Source organism: Fistularia commersonii, chromosome 4, assembly GCF_037954325.1.
Source record: "Fistularia commersonii isolate RoL2024-O1a breed Wild chromosome 4, RoL_Fcom_v1.0, whole genome shotgun sequence".
In the NCBI taxonomy this organism is placed as follows: domain Eukaryota; kingdom Metazoa; phylum Chordata; class Actinopteri; order Syngnathiformes; family Fistulariidae; genus Fistularia; species Fistularia commersonii.
Window position 1 is genome coordinate 6,174,608 of NC_141287.1, and position 26,584 is coordinate 6,201,191.

General features: G+C 40.0%; 2 protein-coding genes across 5 annotated transcripts in view; one reads left to right on the top strand and one right to left on the bottom strand.

The window, feature by feature from the left end:
* Positions 1-2,912: 2,912 nt before the first annotated feature.
* Positions 2,913-6,510, top strand: rpl8 (ribosomal protein L8). Its single transcript, XM_086144906.1, has 6 exons — positions 2,913-2,958; positions 3,420-3,563; positions 3,665-3,806; positions 5,060-5,278; positions 5,543-5,658; positions 6,312-6,510. The coding sequence occupies exons 2-6, from the start codon at positions 3,426-3,428 to the stop codon at positions 6,468-6,470; spliced, it is 774 nt and encodes a 257-aa protein (XP_086001032.1). The 5' UTR covers positions 2,913-2,958; positions 3,420-3,425; the 3' UTR covers positions 6,471-6,510.
* A 1,395-nt stretch (positions 6,511-7,905) lies between these two features.
* Positions 7,906-26,584, bottom strand: part of usp9 (ubiquitin specific peptidase 9) — a 41,773-nt gene continuing 23,094 nt past the window's right edge. For 2 of the 4 annotated variants that reach the window (XM_086144907.1, XM_086144908.1), the window contains 30 exons: positions 26,120-26,215; positions 25,818-26,029; positions 25,054-25,294; positions 24,801-24,950; positions 24,394-24,514; positions 24,153-24,283; positions 23,525-23,803; positions 23,281-23,406; positions 22,889-23,026; positions 22,505-22,671; positions 22,272-22,380; positions 22,014-22,160; positions 21,738-21,884; positions 21,437-21,644; positions 21,124-21,344; positions 20,826-21,013; positions 20,554-20,727; positions 20,316-20,457; positions 19,360-20,116; positions 17,242-17,365; positions 16,932-17,157; positions 16,679-16,808; positions 16,389-16,574; positions 15,364-15,584; positions 15,183-15,271; positions 14,941-15,097; positions 14,503-14,715; positions 11,720-11,749; positions 10,531-10,629; positions 7,906-10,004 (listed from right to left, as the gene is read on the bottom strand). In XM_086144907.1, the coding sequence (XP_086001033.1) occupies positions 9,768-10,004; positions 10,531-10,629; positions 11,720-11,749; positions 14,503-14,715; positions 14,941-15,097; positions 15,183-15,271; positions 15,364-15,584; positions 16,389-16,574; positions 16,679-16,808; positions 16,932-17,157; positions 17,242-17,365; positions 19,360-20,116; positions 20,316-20,457; positions 20,554-20,727; positions 20,826-21,013; positions 21,124-21,344; positions 21,437-21,644; positions 21,738-21,884; positions 22,014-22,160; positions 22,272-22,380; positions 22,505-22,671; positions 22,889-23,026; positions 23,281-23,406; positions 23,525-23,803; positions 24,153-24,283; positions 24,394-24,514; positions 24,801-24,950; positions 25,054-25,294; positions 25,818-26,029; positions 26,120-26,215 (5,466 nt within the window). In that variant the 3' untranslated portion in view covers positions 7,906-9,767. The remainder of the gene's footprint in view (positions 10,005-10,530; positions 10,630-11,719; positions 11,750-14,502; positions 14,716-14,940; positions 15,098-15,182; positions 15,272-15,363; positions 15,585-16,388; positions 16,575-16,678; positions 16,809-16,931; positions 17,158-17,241; positions 17,366-19,359; positions 20,117-20,315; positions 20,458-20,553; positions 20,728-20,825; positions 21,014-21,123; positions 21,345-21,436; positions 21,645-21,737; positions 21,885-22,013; positions 22,161-22,271; positions 22,381-22,504; positions 22,672-22,888; positions 23,027-23,280; positions 23,407-23,524; positions 23,804-24,152; positions 24,284-24,393; positions 24,515-24,800; positions 24,951-25,053; positions 25,295-25,817; positions 26,030-26,119; positions 26,216-26,584) is intronic. The other 2 variants (XR_015106016.1, XM_086144910.1) reach the window with 2 other exon arrangements.

Sequence of the window (26,584 nt, forward strand, 5' to 3'; positions counted from 1 at the left end):
CTTCTCTCTCTGTTTCCGAACATGCCTTCCTCCTCTCCTTCTTTGACCTACAGTAGCCCAGTTTCCATTGGTACCCTGTAGGTCATCGGTACCAGTGGCGGTCGTTGTTAACCTGGGCCTCAACTGATCTGGAATGGTCTGATTGTTAGGTCTGATTTGCATTTTTGTTTTTTGCAAAAGTTATATGCCAGTTGCCCTTCCTCTGCATTTATCCGCGTTTGGAATAGGCTCAGGGAGACACTGGCCCATCCCCACCTGAGGCTGCATTTTATCTCCATCTGCTGGTAAATATGTTTATTTCATGGCAATTCACAGTAGCATTGATAGACAGGATATATATATACCTATAGATACCTATAGATGGATAGATAGATCATCTTTTCCTTTCCTTCAGGGGTCTGGTCTTACCACTGTACCTTTCCTCTCATTCTGGCCTGATACTCTTTTATCATACATTACTCATTACTTTCCTGGTTTTTCATCTCTTTTCCACCCTCTCTGTTGCTCAGAACTGGTAACCCCAAGTGCTCCACCTTCTTTATCTTTACCCTACTTATTCACGCAGAAAGTTTTATGTCGTGTTGCAACTAACCTTCATTCCTCTCCTTTCATTCCTCTTCTTTACCTTTTGATTTTTTACTTTCTCTTCTCTGCTCTCACTGCAGAGCACAATGTCTGTCATCTGCAAAATATCATGGTCCATGGAGATTCCTGTCTAACCTCATCTGTCAGCCTGTCCATCACCACTGCAAACAAGATTGGGCTCAGAGCTGATCCCTGATGTTGTGCCACCTCCACCTTGAACTTCTCTGTCACACCCACAGCCCACTTCCCCAATGTCTCACAGCTGATATACGTGACCTGCACAAGTCTAACATACCTCTTTGCCACTCCAGACTTCTTCATACATACCATACTCCTCTCTTGGCACCCTGCTGTAAGTCTACAACGTTTATAATGCCTATACAATCATAGATGTATATGTGAATAATATCTCTGTGTGTACATTTTAATATGCAAAGTAGCAAAACATATAATTCTGGGTCTTCTGGACAAACAGGGACTTATAGACATTTACTGTTGCTTCTGAATAACTGCGCTGTCAACCAGCAGAATAAGCATTTCCTGCTGTGGAATAGGAAAACAGTAAAAACAAGAAAACGTCAAGTGAGCAATAACAGGGAAAACCAAAATTCCAAAATATCTTCAAAATGCAAAATTATTTGTAGAAGTGTTTGCCAGGCACAACACAAGTATTAATATAGGCCTTTAAGATGCTGAAGAAAGTTGAGGAAACGGGGGGAACCACCTGATGTTTGCCTTTCACAACAACTTCATCTTGGCCACAAAAACAGTGATGTATTTGCCATTATTACTCCCAGACAGAAATTAATGTAACATGTACCCTGACAGTATATGCTCTAAATGCTCTGAATTGTGTAATCTAAATATATCACTTTAATGATCACTCATTATTGACAATTGACTGGGAAAAGTATTTTGATCACAGTTCTGTTCTGTTCTGTTCTGTTCAAGTTTATTTGATTTTTCTATAAAAAAGAAAATATTTTTTGTTCTTCTTATTTTAAAGCAATTTAACCTTTAAAGTGTTTTAAACGTTTAAAATTCAGTGCAAACTGTCCTGAATGAGGAAAAAAGTGCTGACATTGAGACACCAAACTTAAATGTCCTGTGATAAATGGGAAAAAATACACTATTATGCGGACAATAACTAAGAAATAACATTTTGTAGAATAGAATAGAAGAACAGAATAGAATATTCCTTTAATTGTCTCAAAGAGGGGAACTTTCAACCGTACACAGCAGAAAAGTGGACAGTGCAAGAAAAGTTATCAAAAACAGAAGACCTAAGAATAAGCAATAAATACTTTTAACAATATATATAGACAGGTAGGGCTTGTATTGACAAGCTGCACCTAAACAATGACAATATATAAACAGTATAAACATGTGCAAAAGTTGCATCTAGCAGGGAACAACAGCAATACCTGTCATGGACACCTGTGGTGTCCAAGTGAGTGGATGTGTTGGACAGCGAATGAATAGACACTTGAGTAGATGAATGCATGAATGAATGAATGAATGAATGAATGTGAAGTCTATTGAGAGCAGAGCTGGGTGTTAAATAGTCAAACAGCAGCTGGCAGGAAGGACCTGCAGAATCCCTCCTTGGTTTTTCCTGTGTTTAGCAGGAGGCAGTTACGCATCCACAGAGTCCACAAGGTTCGGTATCAGCTCCCTGTATTCTCTGTCATCTTTGTCGTTGATGAGTCCAGCGATGGCAGAGTCATCAGAGAACTTCTGCAGGTGGAGGTTGTTCGAAATGCACATGAAGTCCACAGTGTAGTGGGTGAACAGGAAAGGAGCCAAGACTGTTAACTGTAATTGTATTACTAATTAATATGATTGAATTTGATCATGATTTTAATGATAGATTAGAATGATTTGACTGTTTTAATTATTGTAATAGCTATACATGACAAAGCATAAAAAATAAAGTGAAATAAATGTGGTTACTTCACCACATTAGGAACAACTTAATGATATCTTAAAAAAAATTACATCAGAAAATGCACAACAATGAAAGTTAGCACATGTGGAAATTTCAAAATAACGCGCTTACTGCTGAATTACATGCTGTCTGTAGTTATTTTTTTTATTTTCATTTTTTGTTTTGCTTGTATTATTTCTGATAAACAGTCATATTACATAGCATATTTAGCTTTTTCTTCTAATAACTTTCAGTCAATTGACTGTTTTGCAAATACATATTTTTTCATTTTTTTGCTTTGCAAAATAATGATTGATGATAATTAATATGGGTAATAATTTAAAATCGCATTTATCATACAAATCCCATCAACCACTTCGCGAGTTCTCCGGAAGAAAACCTCTACTTTTCCCCTTCCACTTCCTCTTTCCGTCAACGGAGTATAGGTATGGACATCGGTTCTTCATTCTCGTTCACGAATCCACTTTAAATCACGATTTAATGAAGTCATCCAAGCGAAGTTGACATCTTTAAACGTACAAAATATGTTTATCCATTAAATCACATTAAAATTTTAATCGTTTGTCGAGTTAGTCGAAGTATGTATTCTTAGTAAGCTTATGGATATCATGGCGGTGGACAATGCTAACCGGCAAGGGCGCAAATTTACACAGAATATTATCTACCTTACAGTAACGTGTCGTCTTACGAAGTTATCAAAGTAGTATGGCGATGCTTTTTAGATAGAAAGTGAAGTGCTTAATAGAGGTACTTGGGAAAAATCAAGACTGCCAATAACCATTTAATACTGTTAGCCAAAGCTAGCTAGCTAGCCCAACCGGTAGCACTCGAGCCGAAGTTAGCATTCATGTCATCATACCGGTGACCGTGCTTGTTTGTTTTTCAGTCCACGATGGGTCGTGTCATCAGGGGACAGAGAAAAGGTGCAGGCTCCGTATTTAAAGCCCACGTCAAGCACAGGAAAGGTGCTGCTAAACTCCGTCACATTGACTTCGCTGAACGTCATGGCTACATCAAGGGGATCGTGAAGGTAAAAACTGCACCGATCGACCACAGTAGCTGTGGACATTTTCTTGTTGTTGGGAGACAGTATTTTTCGTGACATTCGTGTCTTCTGCTTTATCCTGCCAGGATATCATCCACGACCCTGGCCGTGGCGCCCCCCTGGCCAAAGTAGCCTTCCGGGACCCGTATCGCTTCAAGAAGAGGACAGAATTGTTTATTGCAGCTGAGGGTATCCACACCGGGCAGTTCATCTACTGTGGCAAGAAGGGTAAGATGCTGGTCCTTTGCTGTTTAGATGGCTATCACAATAGTGAACCAAAACTTTTTGTCTGTGTCAACGCTTTGGCATTGTATGTGTGAATGGCTGGATGAACGAAACATAGAATAGAGGTTGAAGTATATACCAAATGTAGTCATCACAGTGAAAATGCCTCGGACAGTATTAGTCTTTTAAATGGAATAGCAGTTACGTTTATGTTCACGTAGCACATCTTCTTTTTGTAAACACAGTTTATAAATGGGTGAGCAGTGATTTGCAGATACTTGGACTACTTACAAAGGCCAGCTTGTCTTGCAGCAATCATCAAAGAAAGTTGATAAAAACCTCTATCTGGTTTCGCAACAAATTGCACAAATGTCTGGTTGGCATTTATGCCGATCCAAGGTAGAAATTGATATTATTCCATCATGCTTGCAGAAGGCTTTGAAAATTTTAGATTAATCATAAGGTACAAGTTCTATCCAAATTGCCCGTTTCAATTTGTCTACAAAGTTGCAGAAGTGAGTATAATCAGTTATTAATATGCTGAAAATCTAAAATGGTATTCCTGTCATGTATGTTATCAATGTTGGGTTAAGATGGAACTGTCTTCCTACAGACAAGTGAAGACATGAACTGAATATCTCTCTGACCCCCTTGTGGGATTTTCCTCAAATTTAAGTATGAATTTTTGGCCATCATCTCTGCATGCAGAAAGTCCATTTGGCTGTTACAGTTTGATTGACATGGTGTTAGTTCTTCAACAAAGTCCAGGCTGCTACATGGCAGGACGTTGTCCAGCAACTACCATGGGTAGAGACTAGTTGCCTGCCTAAGAAGCAGGGACATGTACAATGTAAAATATTGGGGCCAAACTCATTTTACCTGTGTGTGGATAAAACACCACATCCATGCAGATATTACAGTCTACTGGAAATACTGCTTTAAAATGTGAAAGTATAGATCCAATCTATTGGCAGTCATAATCAGACATTTGAGTCCTCCCTCATAGATGTCTCATATGTGAGATAAAAGTGTTGTATGCCACTTAACTTACCAGTCAGTGCTTTGCTGAACACTTGATTGGTAATTACCTGAAATGTAAACATGGCATCTAAAAAGTACTTCCTATTTCTAATTAACACAATGTTGTTAAAATACTTAATGCTGGTTCTTCATCCCGATTGTAACATTACTGAGTAACAATGGTGTCAGAGTAAGGTGAATGTATACCACTTGACCAACCTTGTAATCCCCTTCAGCCCAGCTCAACATTGGCAATGTCCTGCCCGTTGGCACAATGCCTGAAGGAACCATCATCTGCTGCCTGGAGGAGAAGCCTGGTGACAGAGGCAAGCTGGCCCGCGCTTCAGGAAACTATGCCACAGTCATCTCCCACAACCCAGAGACCAAGAAGTCCAGAGTCAAGCTGCCATCGGGTTCCAAGAAAGTCATCTCATCCGCCAACAGAGCAGTTGTTGGTGAGGCTCATCACTGCCGTAACAAATGATTGGTCTTTTTTGCTTGAATCTTTGGAGATAGATTTTATGTCTAAAGCCTTAACCCTCTCAGGCTCAAATTAAGTTATAGTTGCAGGAAAAATCTGATATTTGGCTGTCGCAAATCTGCAACATCTGCCTGGAGAAGGTTAAGGTCATGACATGGCCATGGAAAGAATGGTGTTAATGGTAGAAGTTTTAATGATGGCCGTCCGTGTTTTGACTGTTTTGCACTGTTTATCGAAGGTGTGGTTGCTGGAGGTGGTCGTATCGACAAGCCCATCCTGAAGGCTGGTCGTGCCTACCACAAGTACAAGGCCAAGAGGAACTGCTGGCCACGTGTCCGTGGTGTGGCTATGAATGTAAGCGTAAATAAGATTATTATGGCAGCATTGAAAAGCTGGCTACATGTTGTCAGCATGGTAAAGGGAATTAATTGAAGAGGAAGATAATACAATGGGCGAGGGTATCGTTCTTTCTTTTGGTCCTGTTGATGCTCTTGGATTTAGGTTTTGACATCAGGCCGAGGATCAGTCCCTTTCTCCAGAAAGTTGTACGTGTAGATGAGATCAAGACCAATGTTTTGGCATCAAATGATTCAGATGAAAGCTGCCTGTTTGAATTCATTGTAGGATTCACTGAAGTGCTGCCCAGAGTCCAGTCATTCTAGCTCCTGTTTGCATGTTTGGTTGCTGGGATAGACTCCAAAGAAACCAAATGATCTGCATCTCTTAAGCTTAACTGATGCATTGATGATTCTATCACATACTTTTTTTCATTGACTTCGTAATGTGTAGAATACCTTACTTTTGGAGTTGGACGGTTGGGGACAGATAGGTGCCTAAGTGAAAGGTGCTGTGCTGACAATGTGTCAACCTCTGCATCTGGACATGTGTTGATAAGAGAACACAGGCTGTTTTAAAACATGACTCCAGAAAAGAAGCTTCAAAGTGAAAGAACGTGTAGGCAGGGATCTTTGTGAATGTTATAACTAATAGTCTTTCCCTCTCCACAGCCCGTTGAGCATCCCTTCGGTGGTGGTAACCATCAGCACATTGGCAAACCCTCAACAATTAGGAGAGATGCACCTCCTGGTCGCAAGGTCGGTCTTATCGCTGCCCGTCGTACTGGCAGACTGCGAGGAACAAAGACCGTCCAGGAGAAGGAGAACTAATCTTGGCTTTCTTGATAATAAAACTTGTTCCAAAAGAAAACCTCCATGCGCTTTATTTATTGGTTACAGGTGTATCCTAATATTGTAGTGGTGATGTGGAAAGAAATAATTTTTTAAGTTGACAATGAATGCACATGAAGAAAGACACAGACACTGGTGTATTAGTGGTTCGGGAGCTGACAATATTTGGCTTGTGGCTCTTCAGAAGTCATCTGCCAGCTTGACCCTAGTAGACTTACTATGGCCAAATAAGCACTGGTGACTTAAACATTTTGTAGCTATTTGTAGTAATTTCTATTGTTTTTTGTGCCCATGTGATCCATGCAGTGTGCTACACATGAGCTGGTCAGCTGCTATTAGCTTCATAGTTTGTTTAAAATAAAACCAAAGTAATATGAAAAGTGCAGTCACCAACAGGCTGCTGTTAACCCTGCGAACCATCTATAGAAACATGACTCCACAGTAATGGATTTCAAACTACCCATTCAGCAGCTATTGGCAGTCACATAACGTCAGGACCCTTAAATAAACTGGTAATTGACTGACGTGAGTAAAGCTATTTGGATCATTTTTCTGCTGGTTTGAACATGAAAGAAATCATGGATCATCAGGATTTCATTTAGAGCTCCCTTTTAGTGTGGGAATAGGTGTAAAGCTCTAACACTTCCATGCAACTTGACACCAGCTTTACACTAAAACTACCTTGAGACAAGTTGTCTGAAGGTTTCAAGTCATCCAGGTGCATTGTCAGAACTTATGACAACTGGACTTAGTTTTTTTCCTTGATAGAGAAAATAAGTCTAGCTGCTACAAGATTTGAAAACCACTGCACAAGATGTGAAGCTATTTGGCAGGTCAAGGAGCTGAATGCATCGTCCAATCAAACCTCAATACCTGAAAAGGCATCAGTCCCAGCATGTTCAACATTAAGCTTAATAGTTTAGCATTTTTATTTTTTAAAACATTTTCAAAAACAAATATAAAACAAACAATTTGCATGTTAATGTTATGGAGATAAAACAATGTTAGTTCTATTCTGTGTTGGTATTTTCAAGATTAAACAGCCTCCTTTTCTTTTTACCTGTATGAAAGCGAAGCCTCCATGAACACCTCTTGAGGTTTCAACAGATCCTGAGTTGGTACAGCCTTGCTTTTCAATTGTCCTGGTGTGTTGTGCCTGTAGGGAGTGCTCTTAGTCAGTGAAGTGATAATACGCCCTCTGCCTCATTTATCAGGAAGCAGAAGAGTCAGGGACACTTTTTTTTCTTTTAACATTTGCCTCCACAATTCTTCGACCCCCTGCACCCCCAGGGGTGTTCTTGAGGGAAACAAATAGTATAAAGAATTTATAGAAATTCAATTCACACACACCATTTACACTTGAGATCTTCACACGGATTCACACTAAGGCTGTAAAGTAAAAATGACACACAGACAAGATTCCATGTTCTTTATTTGCTAAGGGCGCAATGCTTTTTTTTTGTTATATTTCTGTGCACAAAAAACCTCACAAAGTGAAAGTCCACATCGCGACTGTAGCTCCAGAATTCAACGTCACACCATGGCCAAAACAAAAGTCGGCAAAAAACAGGGCGCAGAACTCTGTACAGTCATTATCTTCTTTAAAAATAACACAAGGACAAAAATGTTCCTCTTAAATCAAATTCTATTTTTAGTGAAATACAACAAAATAAATTCTATAAAATAAGAGCAAAATATTTAAATATACGGTGGGCAGAATATTTTCATTTGCAGGAGTATTTGGTATGTTTAGACAAAAATTTTTTTTCAAAAAATACACGCATTCAAGTTACCAATTAAATACAGTATTTACTGATGTTTACCTTTTACTCCTACAGAATTACAAGTTATCTCAAGTTGCAACATGACTAACCAGCCGCTATTCTTACGGTACAACCCTGCTGTGGATCCTGTTCTCCGAGAAGCGAGATAGTCGGGGTCCTGCCACTGCTCAGGAGCGGTTGCTCCATCCTGAGCCGCAGCAAGATGTCGGGCAACAAGTCTGTCTAGAAGGCTCTACTGAAAAGACAGAAGCAAACCACAGTCTACAGCCCAGTGCAGCAATTCTGTTGCATGAGTTTCATTTTTCAGAATTCCTATAGATGAAAGCTTAGCTGTCTATCCCACCGAAACAGTGCCGAATGTGAAGTTGGAGGATTAAATGTGCAATTGAAAAGCCACTTATTCATACATTGGTTCAAAATATTGCCCTCATTGTAGATAAGAGTAGATGGAGTAGAAAAAAAAAAAAAGAAAACATCATCATCAACAACAAAAACAAAAAAAAAAAAAAGAAAAGAAAAATAAAACCTAAGGGTAACGCCCCTCTGGAGATGTGGATTAAGAACAGCTTTAAGTTGTTATGAACACAAGTCGTCTTCCCTTGGGCTACACTATTCTGGTGAGAAGCCATGCTAAATGTTACAGCATATTAACTGGAGCTTCGAAAAGGGTTGAATTCATTACCAGAACAAACAAAAAAGAAAGGCAATGAGTTTCAGAACAATGTTGCATCACTGCTTTTTCACATCAAACACCGTAAAAGTCCACCCAACCATTCCATATCTCACACTAAAACCAACCACAGCTCGTGAGTTGATCTGGCAGGGGTCATCAGTTGCCAAGGAGCTTAAGAATAATAATAATAATAACAATAATAATAATAATTAATAATAATATAATTATGATAATAACAATGCGTCCTTCTGCAGTTGAATGACCAGTAACCATCCGATGGTAGAACAAACTTTACTGTTGAGCATGGGTGATAAAACAAAGAGGAGTTGTCTTCTTACAGTTTTTTGGGGCCTTTTATTTATAATATCCATTTTGTTTTTCATAACATCTGCAACATCTCCCAACAGCAAACCACAAGAGTTATGCTACTGAGGGATTTGAACAGTCAAAAACATTAACATACTATGTACACCTTTTCGTCGTGTAGACAAGCGCATCAGCATCGTCGTCTCTTTTCATCGCATTATCATGTGTCTCTATTAGGAATCGTATCTATTCCCTCCACTCTGCAGTCGCCAGCAGGCCCCCGCCTTGTGGTCAGGCAGCCCCAGGCCAGGGAAGAGCGCCTCCTGTGGGCCAACAGAGAAGGAATGGCCTGAGGAGGGGATGGGAGCCTGGCTCTGCCCTGCCCTGGGAGCAGAGAATGTAAGAGAGACAGAGAGAGAGAGTGGCCTAGAGAGTAGCTCTGTCGACCAAAGGATGAGAGGAAGGAGAGCGGGACGATGAAGGCTCGAGGCACAGCAGACGGGTAAGGGGTTGTTATTCCTTAGGTGGGGCGGGCGCTGGGGTTGAGGTGGGGGTAGGGGCGACCTCCTCCGTACTCTCCCAGTTCTCTTGTGCTCGCGGGCCGGGGCCGGGACCGGGCGCGGTAGCAGGGCCTTGGCTCGGGGTCTGTGTTGGCCCCGGAGTCGGAGCCGAGGCGGGACCAGGACGCTGGGGGTTGTTCATGTGCTGAGCAGCTGGCCCAGTGTATGGCTGTCCGTGGGGGTGGTTGTTCTGTCGAGGAGAAGTGGATGTCAGATTGTGTCTGCGCGTGGCAAGTCTGAGGATATTGGAGGTCATTCATGTACTTTGACACATCAGAGTGACATATTCGATCTATCCTTTTGTCAAACTCTGACTCCGAGTGCCAAACATTGCTTCCCTTTGTGGGAGGGCAGATTTCTTTTTCTATATTTTCATGGCTAAACAACATGGCTAAACTTTTTTTTAGATCTCTTCGGACATTCGGGTTCTCTGTAATACGGTCAAAATTGAATCCCCTGAATAGCCTCAAGACGTCACTAGTTCCCACAAGTGCAATGACAAGATGGGTGCTTTCTGTGTTTCCCAATCACAAACTGACAAACTATGTCATGAAGCAGTTTTAGACGCTGAGTTTTAAAGCGTTTCTCTGTCTCTTGCCCTGCTTAACACAAAGAGCAGAACCATCTTTTTGTCTTCAACACAAGCGGTATGACAATAAAAAAGTAAAATGAGAAAAATACCTCAAAATAAAGGTAAGGTTATATGACTGACACACCTGCTGAAATTGAGTCGTTCCAGGAGAATGTGGATAGAGGGAGGTGTCCTCAGGTGGGGATGAGTCTTGATCATCAGGTGCTTCCTGTTCATCTGGCTCCTATTATGGTCAGATCAATGAATTTTTTTTGTAAACTCGGTATACAGCTCAAGTCTCACTCACAAATACACTGAAATTTCAAAGCTATAAAAAGGTGTACATAGTAAACAAACAGATGTTTGGCATTCCAGTAAGACACACTATAGTTTGTATGACAATATTAAAGATGTGGGCCTATTTTATGCCTGACTATCTATACCTAAAAAGCATTCTCAGGCCATTCTGACGCTGCATGTGAACATCTCTCCAGTGGAGGCTATTTCAGTGTTCCATCACTAATTATCATGCCATATTTTGTGCAGTACAAGCTTAAAGAGACAACTTGTTCAGTGAAAAATATTGTACGTAAACATCTCAATCTGTCAATACATTAATGTTAGTTATTTTTTGTGCCTCTAGTTATACATTTCTTGATTACTAATCTAAAGATGTATATGAAGTTACAAATTATTTTTGACAGACCAAAATAAATTCACAAAATCTATGAGGCCAATTTGGTCTTCATATTGTGAGAATATCAAGAGTTTAATTTTGTAATTCTTACATTACTTCATATTTATGTTGGCGTGAGCTAGCGTACAGCTACCAAATTCTAATTCTGGTGCCGGTCCCCAATTAGAATGAGGAAATTGTCATTAATGTTAAAAAGAGCATTATACTAGATTAACACTAAATTAATATAATTAAAAAAGTCTGGTAACAAGACCGAAATCCGTTTAAGACCACATATTCCCTGATAGTTTATCGTAGAATGATTCCCATGTCATCCAGGGATACAGTGGTAATAAACTTACAATAATTTGTTACTGTTTAAACAGAACTCAACAACAGCTGTCCAGCATTAATTTAAACCTTATATTTCAAACAACATAAGAAAAATAGAAAGATGGGAACAACTACGGTAATTCAACTTTTCTACAATTACGATATTACCTGACGAACAACATCAAACTGGAAATAGTTCAGTTCGAAATAAAGAAGTGTTAATTGTTTTGGAGACCTTGAAAGTAGCCTCTAGTAATTACATTCTTGCTAATTTAGTGTTTTATTTTATTTCCTTCCTTCATGTTGTGGTGCCTGGAATACTGACCTTCCCTGGGCTTTCCTGAGTACACTTGAGCTGTGTATGAAATATTACAGGAGAAGTGTGTCACTTGACTGGATTTTCAACATAAACACATTACATGTGACTTATTTTTAGTGAGAACACAAAATCACATTAACAGACAATGTTCACTGCAGCCACGAATCAATGCAAAGCCAATTCAGTTTGCTCAACGAAACATATGGGGCATTTTCCAAATAATGTCAAAAGTGTCATTGCAAACTCAATTTTGTTTTGAAGTTTATAGCTCACATTTTGCTCAGTGGCTGTGGGCGGATATGACATTTCAGATGTTCTTTGAAATAATGGGCCCATGTACTAGCCATTTGGCATTAGTTTTTTCAACTTATGGGGATGTGGTGGGGTTTTAATTCCCTAAATTTTGAGCAGTTACGTTCAGATTATATATTTCTACGTCTTATCAAACAACCCTGCAACAATCCACAGAAAAAAAAGGGTTTCAAAGGCAACCATGGCCATTAATGCATGTATTTTCTGTTAAATAGCCACTTGCAGAATAGATATGGGGGAAACGATTTTGCAAAATACATTATAAAATTAGTTTGTGTGCATGAATGCTTTTTTCTTTTTTTTTCCTTCGGTTTACAAAACACTAAAGTGTATGCAAGAGGGAGTCCCAACTTAGATTGATATTAATTGTAAAATCTATAAATATGAATTCAAATGGTAGTTTTGATACTGACATGGGCATGACTGGCCATAGCCCTATAAACAAGCTTCCTGGGGATCCTGAAACAGATCAGGACCAATAGTGGCAGGGATTAAGAAGGGACAGAAAATTGAATCAAATTATTATTAAAAAAAAAAAAAAAAAAAAAAAAAAAAAAAAAAAAGGTTGTTAACTGATATGGGTCTTTTATGAAAAAAAATAAATAAATAAAAAAATAAATATATATATATATATATATATATATATATATATATATATATATATATATATATATATATATATATATATATATATATATATATTAAAAAAATATATACACACACACACACACACACACCCCCACGCTCGCACACACACACAACCAGTTGTCTAGTGCATGCTACAAGTCTGTTACTTACCAAGAGCAGAAATAATGGCCAATGAACAGCGTGTGTGAGGAATCATTCAACTGCCTTATACACTAACTAGAGAACTTTTTCTTCTATTTTTTTCCCCACTACTTTTGTCCTGGTGCCTTGTTGAGGCAGACCATCTTGTACTAATATGAAAATGGCAAGACAAGGTTGCATCCTCAGGGATTTAACTTGCTTGTTACTCTTATATTTTCAAGGAGTGTGCAAAGGAAGATTTTACAAGTGTGATCCAAAATTCCTTACTGAAATAATACTTCTATTTATTTATTATTTAAATTTATTTAGATAATTGATACTGAAAATTTGCTAATTCTAAACCTATGATGACATGATCCATTAGGGAAAAGACATCATTGCGTAGGGGGATTCTCTCACTTTGTTGGAGACAGAGGATGCTTCAGTGCCACATAAAACCAGGTGATATAATTCTGTCCTGGAAATATTAGTACCTAACCAGCAAATAAAAAGGTTGGTCCTGTCTATCACTTTGCCCACATTGACATCTCAACTGATGGACCATCATTACTGGCCTATGCAAATTTGCATTGCTTGTGAAACATAACTGAGTTAAGGGGTATAAGGATAAGATAACTGAGGTGGAAAACATGCAGAGCAGACACAATTGGAGTCAATCGGCTCCGTTCAATGTGTTTAGATTCATTAAAACATTTTCAAAAAATATCTATCAATTTTATAAATCATTTTAAGAATTAATTTAGATAATAGAACAAAATATCTGTCAATTTTTCCAAAATAATAAAAATCAGTTAGCAGTATTAAAAAGGATTGAAAGACGGGCTATTAAACTTGAGAATATATTCATACATATATATGTGTTGGACAAACTGTTTTGTTTGCAACAGAATTTAAATCAATCAACTTAGTGCTCTATTTGTTCAAAAGTTGCCATTTTTAAATTATTATTTTTTCTTTAAGTTACTGCATTATATATATGCACGCACACACACACCCACACACGCGCACACATGCACACACCGTAACTAGAAGTGGAGCAGCTCACAAACTGAACCGTTTTGTTCACGTCATGTTATAAGGTCAAGGCTTGGGAGGGGTTTTGACATCTTACTGTATTATTGTGTGGGCCGAGAACATTCAGTAAATATGGTCTTCCTTAAATTTGTTAGAGGGAATATTACAGAGCTGTGCAAGCACTTAAATCACATGCTGAAATCAGACGATGTCCTTGCCTGGAAGACTATACATTTATTAAAGCGAATGCCCTAAATGTTTTCTGTCTGAATATGAAAGTCAAAGCTGTTTTTAATTCCTACTCAACTCCACTCGTTGCCAGCCATGTATCATATTGTATTATAAGAAAACTGTCGCCATAAGCTTTTTCCATCATTGTCATGGTAACAACCCATGAGGCTCAAATCTACACTAAAGAATTCCAGTGGACTTTGCCGTATCCACTTGTTATCTCTACTGGATGGAAGCTTTGGTCAAGGAATTGTCGGTGCACAGCTTTTCTGTTAACTTTTACTATATTATCTAAATTAGTGCACACCACAACAGCCTTTTTTGAAATAAGTCAAATATAAATACATTAAGTTGGAACTGTTCTTTATCGAGGGTATGTGTGTGTGTGTGTGTGTGTTTGTGCATACATGCTCTCATATAAAGATCGGTGTCAGTGTTATTACCTCCTCAGGACAAAGTTCACACGCCTTGGCGAGTGTCATACGTGCGCTGTGTGAACGCTCCAGGAAATAGCCATTTGAGGTCTCGTTGCTCTGAACTGGAGGTGACCAGTTGTTGTAGGTGTACTGTGGGTTTCCAGTGTATGGCCGCCTCTCTAATTCGTCCCCTAACCACTCCACTGCCCACGTCCACTTTCGCTTTAGGTCACCATTACTCTGCAGGCACAAAAAGGAAGTGTAATATTAGCAAATTATGTACAGTTTGTTTTTTTTCCATCCTCCTCTTTAGTTATGTAAAAAAAATGTCTACAGTCATTAAAAGGCTCAAGTCTATGTCAGTGGAAGATCTTCTAGTTTTACATAAACGGATGACCTCTACATTGATTATAAGCTTATATCCAGATTTCCAGAGGAGAAACAGCTTGAAATGAGTAGGTTTACCTGTAGTATCTGATAAGCAACAGAACAGTTGCTGAATAGGGCCACCATGCACTTGATGCATTGGTAGGCCCGTTTCTGATAGTGGTTTTTAGACCGCTGGATGGTGTCAAAAAGCCCGTCTCTGTCATCGGGAATGCCCTTCAGCACATTGTGGATCCTGCAAAACAAAACGGGAAAAAAAACGTTACATTTGTTAAACAAAAAAACAAACCAGTATTTACACATGGATGAATCAATCTGACCTGTGCGTCTGCCAGGAGTCCTCAATTAGTAGAATCTGTAGCAGCAAGTCCAAATAAGGCCTCAGCTCATATGTGTAGGAGTACGCCACCTGCATATTCAAGCGTATTAAATATAAAATTTGACACATCCTTCATTTATTCACAAAAATATGAAAGTAATGATAAAGATGGTGGTTTTTACCTGCCAGAGCAGCTCACTAAGGACAGTGGAGGAGAACTGGGGGTTTTCCCAGCAGCTGAAGCGAAGCAACTTTACTGTTTCTTCAGAGTTGCTACAGTCTTCAATGATTTTCTTCACGTAGCTGGTCCTCACAAACAGAATCTCTGCGACAAGCTGCTGCACAGGCATTACTGGGGCTGTCAGGTTGGGGTCTCCGTACGGGTTGGGGAGAGGGGGGTTACCTATAGAAAGAAAGGAAGACGAGACAAGACTTTCAATAAAATAATCCCCCCTCAAAAAATGGAGTCATCAGATAACCTCTAAAAGCCCTCAGCTCAGAGCTCTGCCAACACAGCAGAAGCATCAGAGTGGCTGCACTGTCAGTCACTAGATCCTGAGCAAGGATGAAAAATCATCATTGGGCTTTATGGGTACTCAAGAATCTACAAAGTGGCATATTTTTGTCATAATAGGTAGAAAAAAAATGCAAAATTGTGAGCAGCGCGGGCGGTGCGTGGCGCAGTGGTTAGCACTTCAGCCTCACAGCAAGAAGAACCCTGGTTCGATTCCAACTAGGGGCCCTTTCTGTATGGAGCTTCCATGTTCTCCCCATGTTTGCATGCGTTTTTCCGTTTTCCTCCCACAGTCCAAAAACATGCAGCAGGTTAATTGGAAAAAATTGGGAAAAATTGCCCCAAATGAACAAGTGACTGAATGATTTTTTGTCTATATATGTTGCCCGGCGAGTGACTGGTAGCCAGCCCAAGGTGGTCCCTGCCTCTTGCCCGATGACAGCTGGGACAGGATGAACGCAAGACGATGGATGGATGATTTACAAGTGTAGCATATTTGTGTGCTTTTATGTAACAGTATGGTGTGCAACTACTTCCTGGTTCAGAAATCATAAGCATTTTTATTTGGGAGTCATGACAGGAAAAGGTTGATGACCATGATGTAATGATAAGCTTCTGCTCAGTTAAGGCAGAGGAACAAAACAAATAAATAAGATTTTTCACAATCCGTTTGACTGAAATGACAAAACTCACCATTGATAGAGGACTGCATGCGTGAGGACACATCACAGCAGCGGACCAGTTGGGAGACAACAGTGTACAGCTTGCCCAGCTCAGCATACTGGTACTTGATGGGAGGGCCGGGACCCTCGTCCAAAGCAACCAACATGAATGTGGCAGGGACATTCAACTTCAGCAGCTGGGTCTTTTCTGCCAGACCTGTGAAAGAAGAATAAATCTATAAAACCTGCCTCTTCAGCCTTAAAAGCTGGAGTGAGGAACAGATGTTGATGACAGGTGGGAGGCTGCTGCATGCTGCTTACCCAGATTGGCGTACATCACAAAGAGATTGAAGTACTGTTGCAGGTGACGGCCATGTTCAGAGACCTCTCTTCTGAGTAAGTTGAGTACAGCCCTCAACAGGTGGTCACTTAAACTAAGGTTATCACAACCCTAATAAACAAAGATGGAAACCAGAGGAATCATACATCAGTAGCAAAAACATGAAGATAAAACTGCTTAATTGTGTCATCTTATGCAAAGCTAAATTTGCAGCTGCTGGAAACCAGTACCAACCTGAGCAGAGGATCCAGGTGAGGCGGTGGGGGAGGGGCAGGGGCCGTCTTGGAGGGAGAAGTGAGCAATAAAGACAATAAGCTTGGCAAACGCACCACGGACCTCAGCGCTCGGGCACTCAAGCAGGTACTCAGAGAACCGGTTCGGGTACGCAAACAGAACGTTGTGTGCAAACCAAAAGCGTACATTCTTACTGTGTCTCAGCAGGATGCAGAGGGCGTCATACCTAAAGCAAAGAATGTTTTTTTTTTAGAAAGGTGGTGAAGAGAGTGGGTGTAAGAAAAGTGGGACAAACACTGAGGCAACTTACCAGTCACTGGCAGGACCCCTTACTACTTTCTTGGTATGAAAACCTGTGCTGAAGAGAAATCTAGCAGCTAGCTGAGCACTTATCATAGCAATCTCCTCTGCCTCTGGCAGAAGATGGTCTTGTCCTGATAAAAACAGAGAAAACATTACCATAATGATTTTCATGTGATGCATGTTTTTTTAACCACTTAAACATGAAATAACAATAACCTGGAACTATACACAAATTAAACCTAACCCAGATCCAAGTGTAAAAGTAGCAGCACAATGCCATTTTTGGTATTTGGTCTGAAAGCATTAAAACAGTGTTATCGTTGTAAACATTTTGAAATGGCTGACTAATTTAACTATAATGCTGTGACATTTAAACCTCAATGCACTTGGATTTTAAAGACATATTAGTGGATTTGCCATCACAGTAAAAACAGTAAAAACACAACTGTTTAAATCAGCCCCAACATTTACATCTGTCCTTGCAGTAGATTTCATTGGTATAGATACCTGAATTTGGAGTAACATTTTATTTTTCTTTGAAACATTACGGGGTCTCTAGTCTATCAGTAATGCACTGGAGAAGTGAAATTCCTGGCAGCTTAACCATGAATTCTTTCCAAATGAACATGGCAATGTGCATTATCATCACCGTAATGCTCTACACAACCAGGTCCCACATGAGCGATAAAATAATGATCATAGGCAGCTACCTAATCTTTCAGAGTGATGCTATGAAATTCACAGTAGATATAATAGCTAATTCATCTCTGTGAAAGGGATAAGAGAAGTGGTACTGAAGGTCATGGTAGATGATTTTGTATGATTTTCTTTATCTCCATCAGCCCCCATGCCTCTAATGTTGTCACCCAAAGTCATGCATACACGGGATTAGTGCATGGACAAGGCGCTATTGCTGCATTCGGAACATTCTTTGGACTATGGTAAAATGTTTATACATATTTTATGTGTATCAAAATAACCCACACATTTCAAATATGTATTGAACTTTGATATTAATTTGGGGAATAATAGGGACGCAAAATTGCTAACAAAAGTTGAACAACAGTATTGTTTAGCTTGTCGGTTATCGAGATCAGCCCGTGACAAGTAGCAAACGAGCACTCTCTTGTGAGATAAGCAGATCCTCCCTTTTTTAGGGCAAAGTCTATCTTAAAATGATAGTAAGTCACAATGCATGGAATGACTGAAAAATACATTCATATCAAATTGCAAAATTTCTTTGAAGATTTCCAACCTTCCCCAAAATAGTTAATTCAAGGACAATGTACAATGCATGAGCAAATTTTGTTTTAGATGCTTCAGACTCTTTGAGACAGGCTTTACCTTTTTGTATGAATATTATGTGAAGTCAAATGTGAATTTAACCATGAAGCTACACAGTATGTTGTCACTCAATGGGCAACATAGATTTTAAGACTGGCTGTACTTTTTACACAGTGGAACAGGTGCACCCCTTGTTACAGTGAAAAGCTGCTCTATAATGCTTCTTAAAACGGCAAAGACACCATTCATTTTGCATTAGAAGTACAAAATAACCATGTATACTATACTGTGTAAGTATTAAATATGGATGGCATATCTTAAAAATCATGCTTTGATAATGGGTATTTACTAACCTTCCCTATACTATCTACATTGCACCAGGTTGTTTTAATTACCGTAATTTCCAGACTATGAAGGGCACCTCAATATAAGCCACGTCGGCAAGCCGATCGCTAACTTGGGCTTCCTCCTGCGCACTAAAATCGTTAAAGTAGTCTTCTTTGGTGTCTGAGTTGAACGGACTCAGAATTTCACGGTCATTTCATCGGTCCGATGTGACAAGGATAAATGTTTATTTTAGAGACGTGAAGCTCGTTAGCCCCCCCAACTCAAATCCATATATTAGCCGCATCGTTGTTAAAGTGAAAAAAGTCGCGGCTTATCATCTGGAAATTACGGTAGTTTTTCAAGAATACATCTGACTTCTACTACAGACTGAACAGACTACCTGTCAAGACTACAATTTGTACTTCCTTTATGTCATAAAATAAATAAAGACAGTGTTTATTATGATTTGTAAAGCATAAACTGTGTTAAGAATGTGCACACAAAGCATGCATACCTGGAGGAGGGTTTAAATAGACACTGTTACAGGTCAGAAGTTTCTTAATGAACTGGAAATATTCCAGGCTGTATTGCATTCGGTTGTGCATGAATTGGACGTTCTGCTTGCGGACGCTGCATTCGATGACACCAGGCATCTTGACTTGATGTGGCTTTGTGGTGGAGATTGTCAACTCTGAGATGTATTTGACAAGCTCACTGTCCTTGTCTAATGAGTCCATGCGCTCATAGAATAGAATGTAGGCATTCCACCAACGCTTCTGCCTCCGATAAGACATCCGTTTCATCATATGATCGAACACTTCGCCCATGTATTCGCCTCCAAAGCACTGGTTCTTCATCTCCTCCTCGTCGTCCATCTTGCACTCAGTCACATCGCCATCATCAAACTTATACCATCGGTTCTTCTCACCATCCCCACCATTCCTTTGGATGATGTAAGAGTAGTAGTGTCCGCCACTGGCCTGGCCGGAGTGGACCAGCACCCCCACCAAACGATACTTGGAGCTTCCAGGGGGTGTCGGCTCCGAGGGCTCGTTCTGCTGGATTACCTGGTTCTCTGGGTTAACATCATCCCCCTCTAACTTAGCCACACCAGCTACGGTGTATGGCTCCATGTCCAGTTCCCTGGGAAATTCAAAGTAGTCATTGAACTTGATGGCACACTCTCTCTCCCAGTCGTAGTCGAAGCGTTTGAGTTGAATGGCCAGGACAGGTGGCAGCTTCTTGATCAGCAGGCGCTTCACAGTGTCCACCTAATGAGGATGGAAGAAATTGCAGATGACCCATTAAACACAGGAATGATTTTCAATGCCACTGAGCAAAAAACAAAAGAAATAAGGTACATACTGTATCAGTGAATTACAAGACAGGGTGTCCCTTATGTAATATTTCTCATGGCACTAAGTATCTCATAACATCGATGGAAAGAAAACATAGGAGCTCCATTCTCACCTTCTTATTACACTTTTCACAGTGATAGGCATTGGCTCCCTCCAGCAGATCTCCTTTAACATATTGTTCCATGGAGTCCAACAGGTTTTGGTGATTTCTGATGTCTACATTAAGTGTTGTGAAGGACTCTTCACACTCGTATCTGAAAAGAAGACCATTATTTGTTAAGAAAAACTGAATATAACTTGCGATCAGATACTGTGAAAATTAAGTTGGTAGTTGGGAGGGATACACTTACCTATGAGGGCAACCCTGGCAGATCTTCTGATCAGCAAACGACCCTCCCAGAACCTTACTGAGCATAGCAGGATGACCCAGGGCTTTCAGAGCTTCGTCCAGACTGTCCACCAAAGAATTAAAAAACTCCAGAGCATCATGCTGTTCCCTCAGATTAACTGGTTCACCCCATAACCTAAAAAGGTCCAATGAGATGAAGCACAGGAAAGGGAGGTAAATTACCTTCTGTCTTAATCATAAAGCCAATCAAGATGACAGATTTTTTTTAAATACCTGAATTGTTTCCAGAATCCTCTTGGGACATAGTACTGCAGTCTGGATGCAGCCAGGTGGCCAAAGATGACTTGCAGGTGACGCAATACCCCAATGTTGTACTCCTTTCTGTCTTCTGACTTACCAGCTGGTTTATCATCAAACTGGTGGTGGTAACTGAACACCTCATCACGAGGATCCACATTACTCTGAGGAGATACAAGGTAGAGAAGAACCTAAAATTGCAGAAGAACCTAGAGATGGTTATTACATGCACTCATTCAACCCAAACCTTAACTTTTAAACCAAAACCCTGTACCTCATTCTCCTGCTTCTCATCCCCAGACATATCATCATCCACATCAGTGCCTGTGCCCTCGATGGCCAAAATGCCATTTCGGATTGGAGGGATCATGTACAGCTGCTGAATGACAGAGTTCATGTAACAAGTGGCTCCTGCATTCTTTAGCCCTACAAAGCCTTTATTAGGACGTGGTCCAACTGGAGGTAAGTACTCCCACTCTGTTAATGTTTCGCAACCTAACAGGAGAAAGAAGAAAAACCTTTAATCTCGACATGCCACGCAAAAAGAAGAGGAATCACCAATCGATGCCACACTGGCGTCTACATACCCAAGTAGTACATGTCAGTTAGAGTGTCAACTATTTGTTTGAGGTTGCGGACACAGCCAACAGCCAGTGCCACCAGGAGCTCAAAACCAGCATTAATGGAAGCAGGGGTGCTACACACGGGGATGGCTTGCTCTGTGGGGAACTCCCCACTTTTCATGTACTGAAGGTAAACATTTGATGCTGGAAAAATGAAGTCATCAATCAGCTCCTAATGAGAGAAAGACATAAAATTGTGGTAAGAAAATGTGGATTCCAAAAGAGAAACATTAAAAATAAGAAGAAAAGTTCAGATTAGTTGTACCTTAATGAGGTTTGCTCCCCCCTTCTCACAGCCGATGTAATACTTCTTCTCTGGTGTCTGGAAGGCTAGAAGCTCTTTGGTGACCCCGAGGTGGCCTTCCAAGATGGTTTCCTCCACACCTGTTTCCCCTGTCCTCTTAACTTCATCCTAAAGAACATACACATTATATTTCATCGATTCCTCCCAAACTCAGTTGTGAGAGCCAAAAGATATCTCAAATGAAGACACATTTTTTATCTCGTCAGTCAGATAGCTTTTATACATAAGGCTTTTTACCCTTATCCTCTTCAGCCAGTCAATCTCATTGTTGAGCAGCACCTCAGCATTTGGGAGGTTAATGTTGCTATTGTAAGCATAGTTCAGGAGATGTCTGAGCAAAGTGAAATAGTCCCCTGCATATTTGGCCCGCTCCTTGGCTGTAGTCTGGACATGAAAGTGATTCATTTACACATATAGCAATGTACTGACACCTAAAATTCATCAGTAAAAATTGTGAAGAAGGTTGTCTTCATAAAAACAAGTCAGATCACTCACTCCAAGCACAGTGAAGAGGAGGGTGATGAAGAACAAGAGGGGCCGATGACCCATACAGCACCTGGTTGCCATCAGGAAAAACTGTTCTTGGGCAATCTGACGTACAGATCTGTTTTGGCACAACATGATATTTGGTTAGAGCTATCAAAAAAAAAAATATAGATTGACCTAACTCCTCAGCTTCAAATTATTTATGCTTCAGCACGTGTTGTGACAGACACTGGTGTCCTTACTTGCTATGGCAGTGAAGTAGCAAATCAATAATGAAGGTCTGCCAAGCCTTCTCTTTGCTGAGCGTGTCCAGAGCCGTGGGCATGAGGGCAAAACACAACGTCATCACCTCCAGGGCCTCACAACACACCTGCTCATCTTCCCCATCTGGCTCCTTGGCTGCATTTGTCTGACAGAGGAGGAATGAAAAAAATATCACTTAACAATAGCCTTTAGTTTTAAACGTACGATTTCTGTTAATTTGATCAGGACAACTCATTTGGTTATGCCAAGGTAAAAAAAATGATTGTTTAAAAATATAGTTTAAGCTAATCAAGTTCAAGCACTTATTCTAAAATATGGTATGGAGGAAAAAACACATTTACAGATAGCAAACAAGTATTTACCTTCTCATATATCTTGCTGATTTCTTCATTAGAACTGAAGACTAACTGCACTGTACCACAGCCTGATGCCCAAACTATTTTCTGTACTGCTCGGATCACACAAATGTCAGGGATGTACTTTGATGCCTGGAAAAAATTCTGGTAAAAACAAGAAATGTGCAATGAAAAAATAATTGCATAAATAAGTTATAAATTCAACTTATTCATTCATTGTTTATGCAGGAAGACATTTCTTTTTAAATTCTTTACTAAAAAGTGTACTAGTGTTGAAGTGCAGACATTTCCACTCAGTTTTTTCTTGAGACATTTACTCTAAATTACAAGAGATTCATTCAACCGTATTAATCTTTAAAACCTTTGCAAAATGCAATGCATTCATTTTTATCAGTTACCTCATCAGAAATTTGCTGAGCTAGGCGGATGGCAACATTGCGCAGCATACATTCCGAAGCAGGGTTAGGGATATTTTGCAATGCACTCTGAAGGACCAGTGCCTGATCATGTGTGGCTTGATTGATCTGTAGATAACATAGAACAGTGAAAGGAAGGTGTGGCAGATAATAAACATGCCCGCAAAAGTACCTGATATAAAACAGTTTTGGGAACCAATTCTCTGTCAGTTGTGTGTGTTCTAACCGGAGAAACTGGAATATTTCCTTCGGCGTTGGGCTGGCAGGCCTCGGCAACTGCCTTCACATGCCCAAAGCCAATGGCTGTAAGGAGGAGTTTGGCAATTTTCAATGCATTGAGGTAAGCACCGCGCCGTGTCTCCATATCTGCTGATGGCAGAAAATTGTTGCGGGTGAGCATGCTCAACACCAGAGGCAACCCGCCACTCTTTAAAAAGTTGTACTGGAAGTCGCTGGCATCCTCCCCAAGAGTGGCACTGGCTGGCATCAGCAAAGCATACACAACCTAGGACATGGGTAAGAACAGTTATTTCAAATATATTCCACACTGATTTAACCACTTCAGCCTCACTGGTGTGAAGAATCTCTATCAAAAATGTCCTTACAAAGACAGGATTATTACCTCCATAAAACAAAAACAAATACTGCAAACCACCTCATAGATCAACACACTAAATTACAGAAGCTAGCTTCTTAACATCATCATTATCATCGTATGAATAGATACTAAAAAAATAACATGCTTTACCTTATTTGATTTTAAAAAGTGACCAGTCTGACTAATAATAAATATTAATACCCATACACCCACATTTAAAGTCAAGCAAAATAGGGCAGCAAAAAATAAGACACACCTCGATAAGGTAGAGGACTTGAGAGGGTGAGGGGCCGAAGAAGCGTGAGTCCAGCGACGGACTTAGGCTGTTCTCACCAAGCTTGGCATGGTCTAGACACACAGCTCGCAGATTCTCCACAGTGGTGTTATCTGAAGTGATAATGCAAGACAAACTTTAAAAGTCAAATTACTATAAGGGTAGCTGTACATTTGCATCTAATGGCAGCTGCAATGTAACAAAAGTACAGATGCATGAGTACCAGGAGGCATGAGTTTCATTAGAACTCTGGCTCCATCTCGGAGTAAAGGCATGTTAAGGTTGCAGCCCAGGTCAGCCACTTGCCACAGGAAGGAGATGTAGCGAAGATGCAATGACATTATCTGCAAAACAGACAAAGGCACGTTTAAGCCACTCATATCTCGCAACACCATGCCCCTCGATAGTAGATTGGCCGGTTATCGTACAAATTACTAAGCTAAGTACAGCTTTTTGGACTAAGTAAATTGTGAAATTATGGGTTCCACATAAACTGTTAGATGACGGGTCCAAAGTACTAATGCCTATTTTTGTAAAATAATGAACAAAACATTCATCAGTATTACATAATCCATTATTCATGTTAAATGAACTGAATTGAAATGTTAAGTATCACACGGCTACACTCACCACACCAGGAAGGCAGCTCTCAACTTCAGGATTAGGACCATCGCTGTAGTGGTTTCCATGGTTACCAGGAGAACCAGTAGATGAGTCAGAGGAGCTGTCTGGGCTTGAGGGCATGTTTGCACTCACTTGGGTCAGCTTGGCTGTGATCAGCTACAAAATACAGAAATAAAAACAAATGTAAATGGGGGGGGGGGAGGGTGAATAGCATCCTTATTCAGATCATTTCTTGCATTACTAAAAAAGAAAAAGTTACCGTTTTGTCCTTCAGATTCAGTTGTCCGATCAGCTTCCTGTCATCAGCTGGGTCAACAACCTCCCCTCCAATAAAGAGCTCTATCTTGGTGTGTGCTGCATTAGCTTTAATTCGGTTCAAAATACCACGCCTGACCGAGCCAATTGTGTCATTGGTGTGAGACCAGATATCCAAGTCATCAACTTGACGGCCTTGGTTTGGAAACCGGACAATCAGTGTAATATGCTTCCCTCTGAAAGCTCTGGAAAAAAAAAGAACAGACTGAAGTAAACTAACAGACATGAATGAAATCTTGTAAATGGCATCGGCTTATTCTAGATGATGCCCTCTCTTAGCACACCTGCTCATTAAAAACATTACACTGGACATCATCGAAGTCAAATACATTTTAATGGTCCACTCTGCATTCTTGGCATTGCAAGCAAATACAATTCAGTACTACTTTTGACTTTTGATTCAAACTTTTGAAAGCACATGCTTTCAAACTATCTGCTCTCATAGTCAGTTCTCTTTACAATCCTAAAGAACCACCATTGACTATGATGCACAATTTTCATGCAGCACTGTGACCCTGACAAGCTAGCCACACAGCAGTTTTTTTAAAAAGAAATTGACCAGTAATGTATACACAAACAACTTGTGATCCACAGGGAGCTTCTAGTGCAGCATGAAACAAGAATGTAGCTGAAGAGTCAAACTTTCCAAAAAAATACACAAAACGCATGACTAAAAGGCAAATGGTAAGTGATGTAGTGCTATATTACCTTGACATGGGCAGTATAGTCCTCTCCTCATGGTAATCACTGTCACATTCATTGATGTACTCTTTCAGGACAGTGAGAACTCGCACCATTCGGATAGCTTCCTGACGTGCACAGTTAATACTGTCCTTGTCACCATCCAAGACACATAAGGTGTCATACGATGCCTTCAGACGGTCAAAACATGACTGGATAAAATCTTCATGAATTTCCACCTGTAGGGAAATCAAATAGAACAAGTTTTTTTTTTTTAATTTAGAAGACCAGTTCAACAGCTTTAACAGAAGAAAGAATAATCTCAGTACCTGGTTGACTTGTAATTTTGGTCCGAGATTGGTGTAGATCTCTTTCAGCAGGTCTATGGCTCGACTGGCTATGTCGTCACTTCCTTGAATGACAACCTGGGAAAACAATTTGCAGTATTTAAAATGTAATAATTACTGACATCAAAATATTTTGCCTTTTTGAAACATTAATGACAGATTAATCCTTTTCAAGGCCAAACAGTTTGGGCGTCTTTGAACTGGTGAACCTTTGCTTCAACATAATCAAGGAAGCAGATGATCTGAACTATTCAATGATAAATTTATTGTTTCTGACATTTAGTACCTCACTGGAAAGACAGACAAAATTAAAAGCTTTTTTGCACCATCATATGACAAGAATAACCTGTAGCTTTCTTTCTCTAAGCTAGCTGGTGATTAACATTACTTTTTTTGCACCCTTTGGGATAGACTGGAAAAAAGGCATATTGGAGGAATATGATACAT

Bases quoted from the DNA above. Each gene is read 5' to 3' on its own strand.
- rpl8 (XM_086144906.1), top strand. From the start codon at position 3,426: ATGGGTCGTGTCATCAGGGGACAGAGAAAAGGTGCAGGCTCCGTATTT. The intron at 3,807-5,059 runs GTAAGATGCTGG...AATCCCCTTCAG, and splicing joins CATCTACTGTGGCAAGAAGG to CCCAGCTCAACATTGGCAAT. The intron at 5,279-5,542 runs GTGAGGCTCATC...TGTTTATCGAAG, and splicing joins CGCCAACAGAGCAGTTGTTG to GTGTGGTTGCTGGAGGTGGT.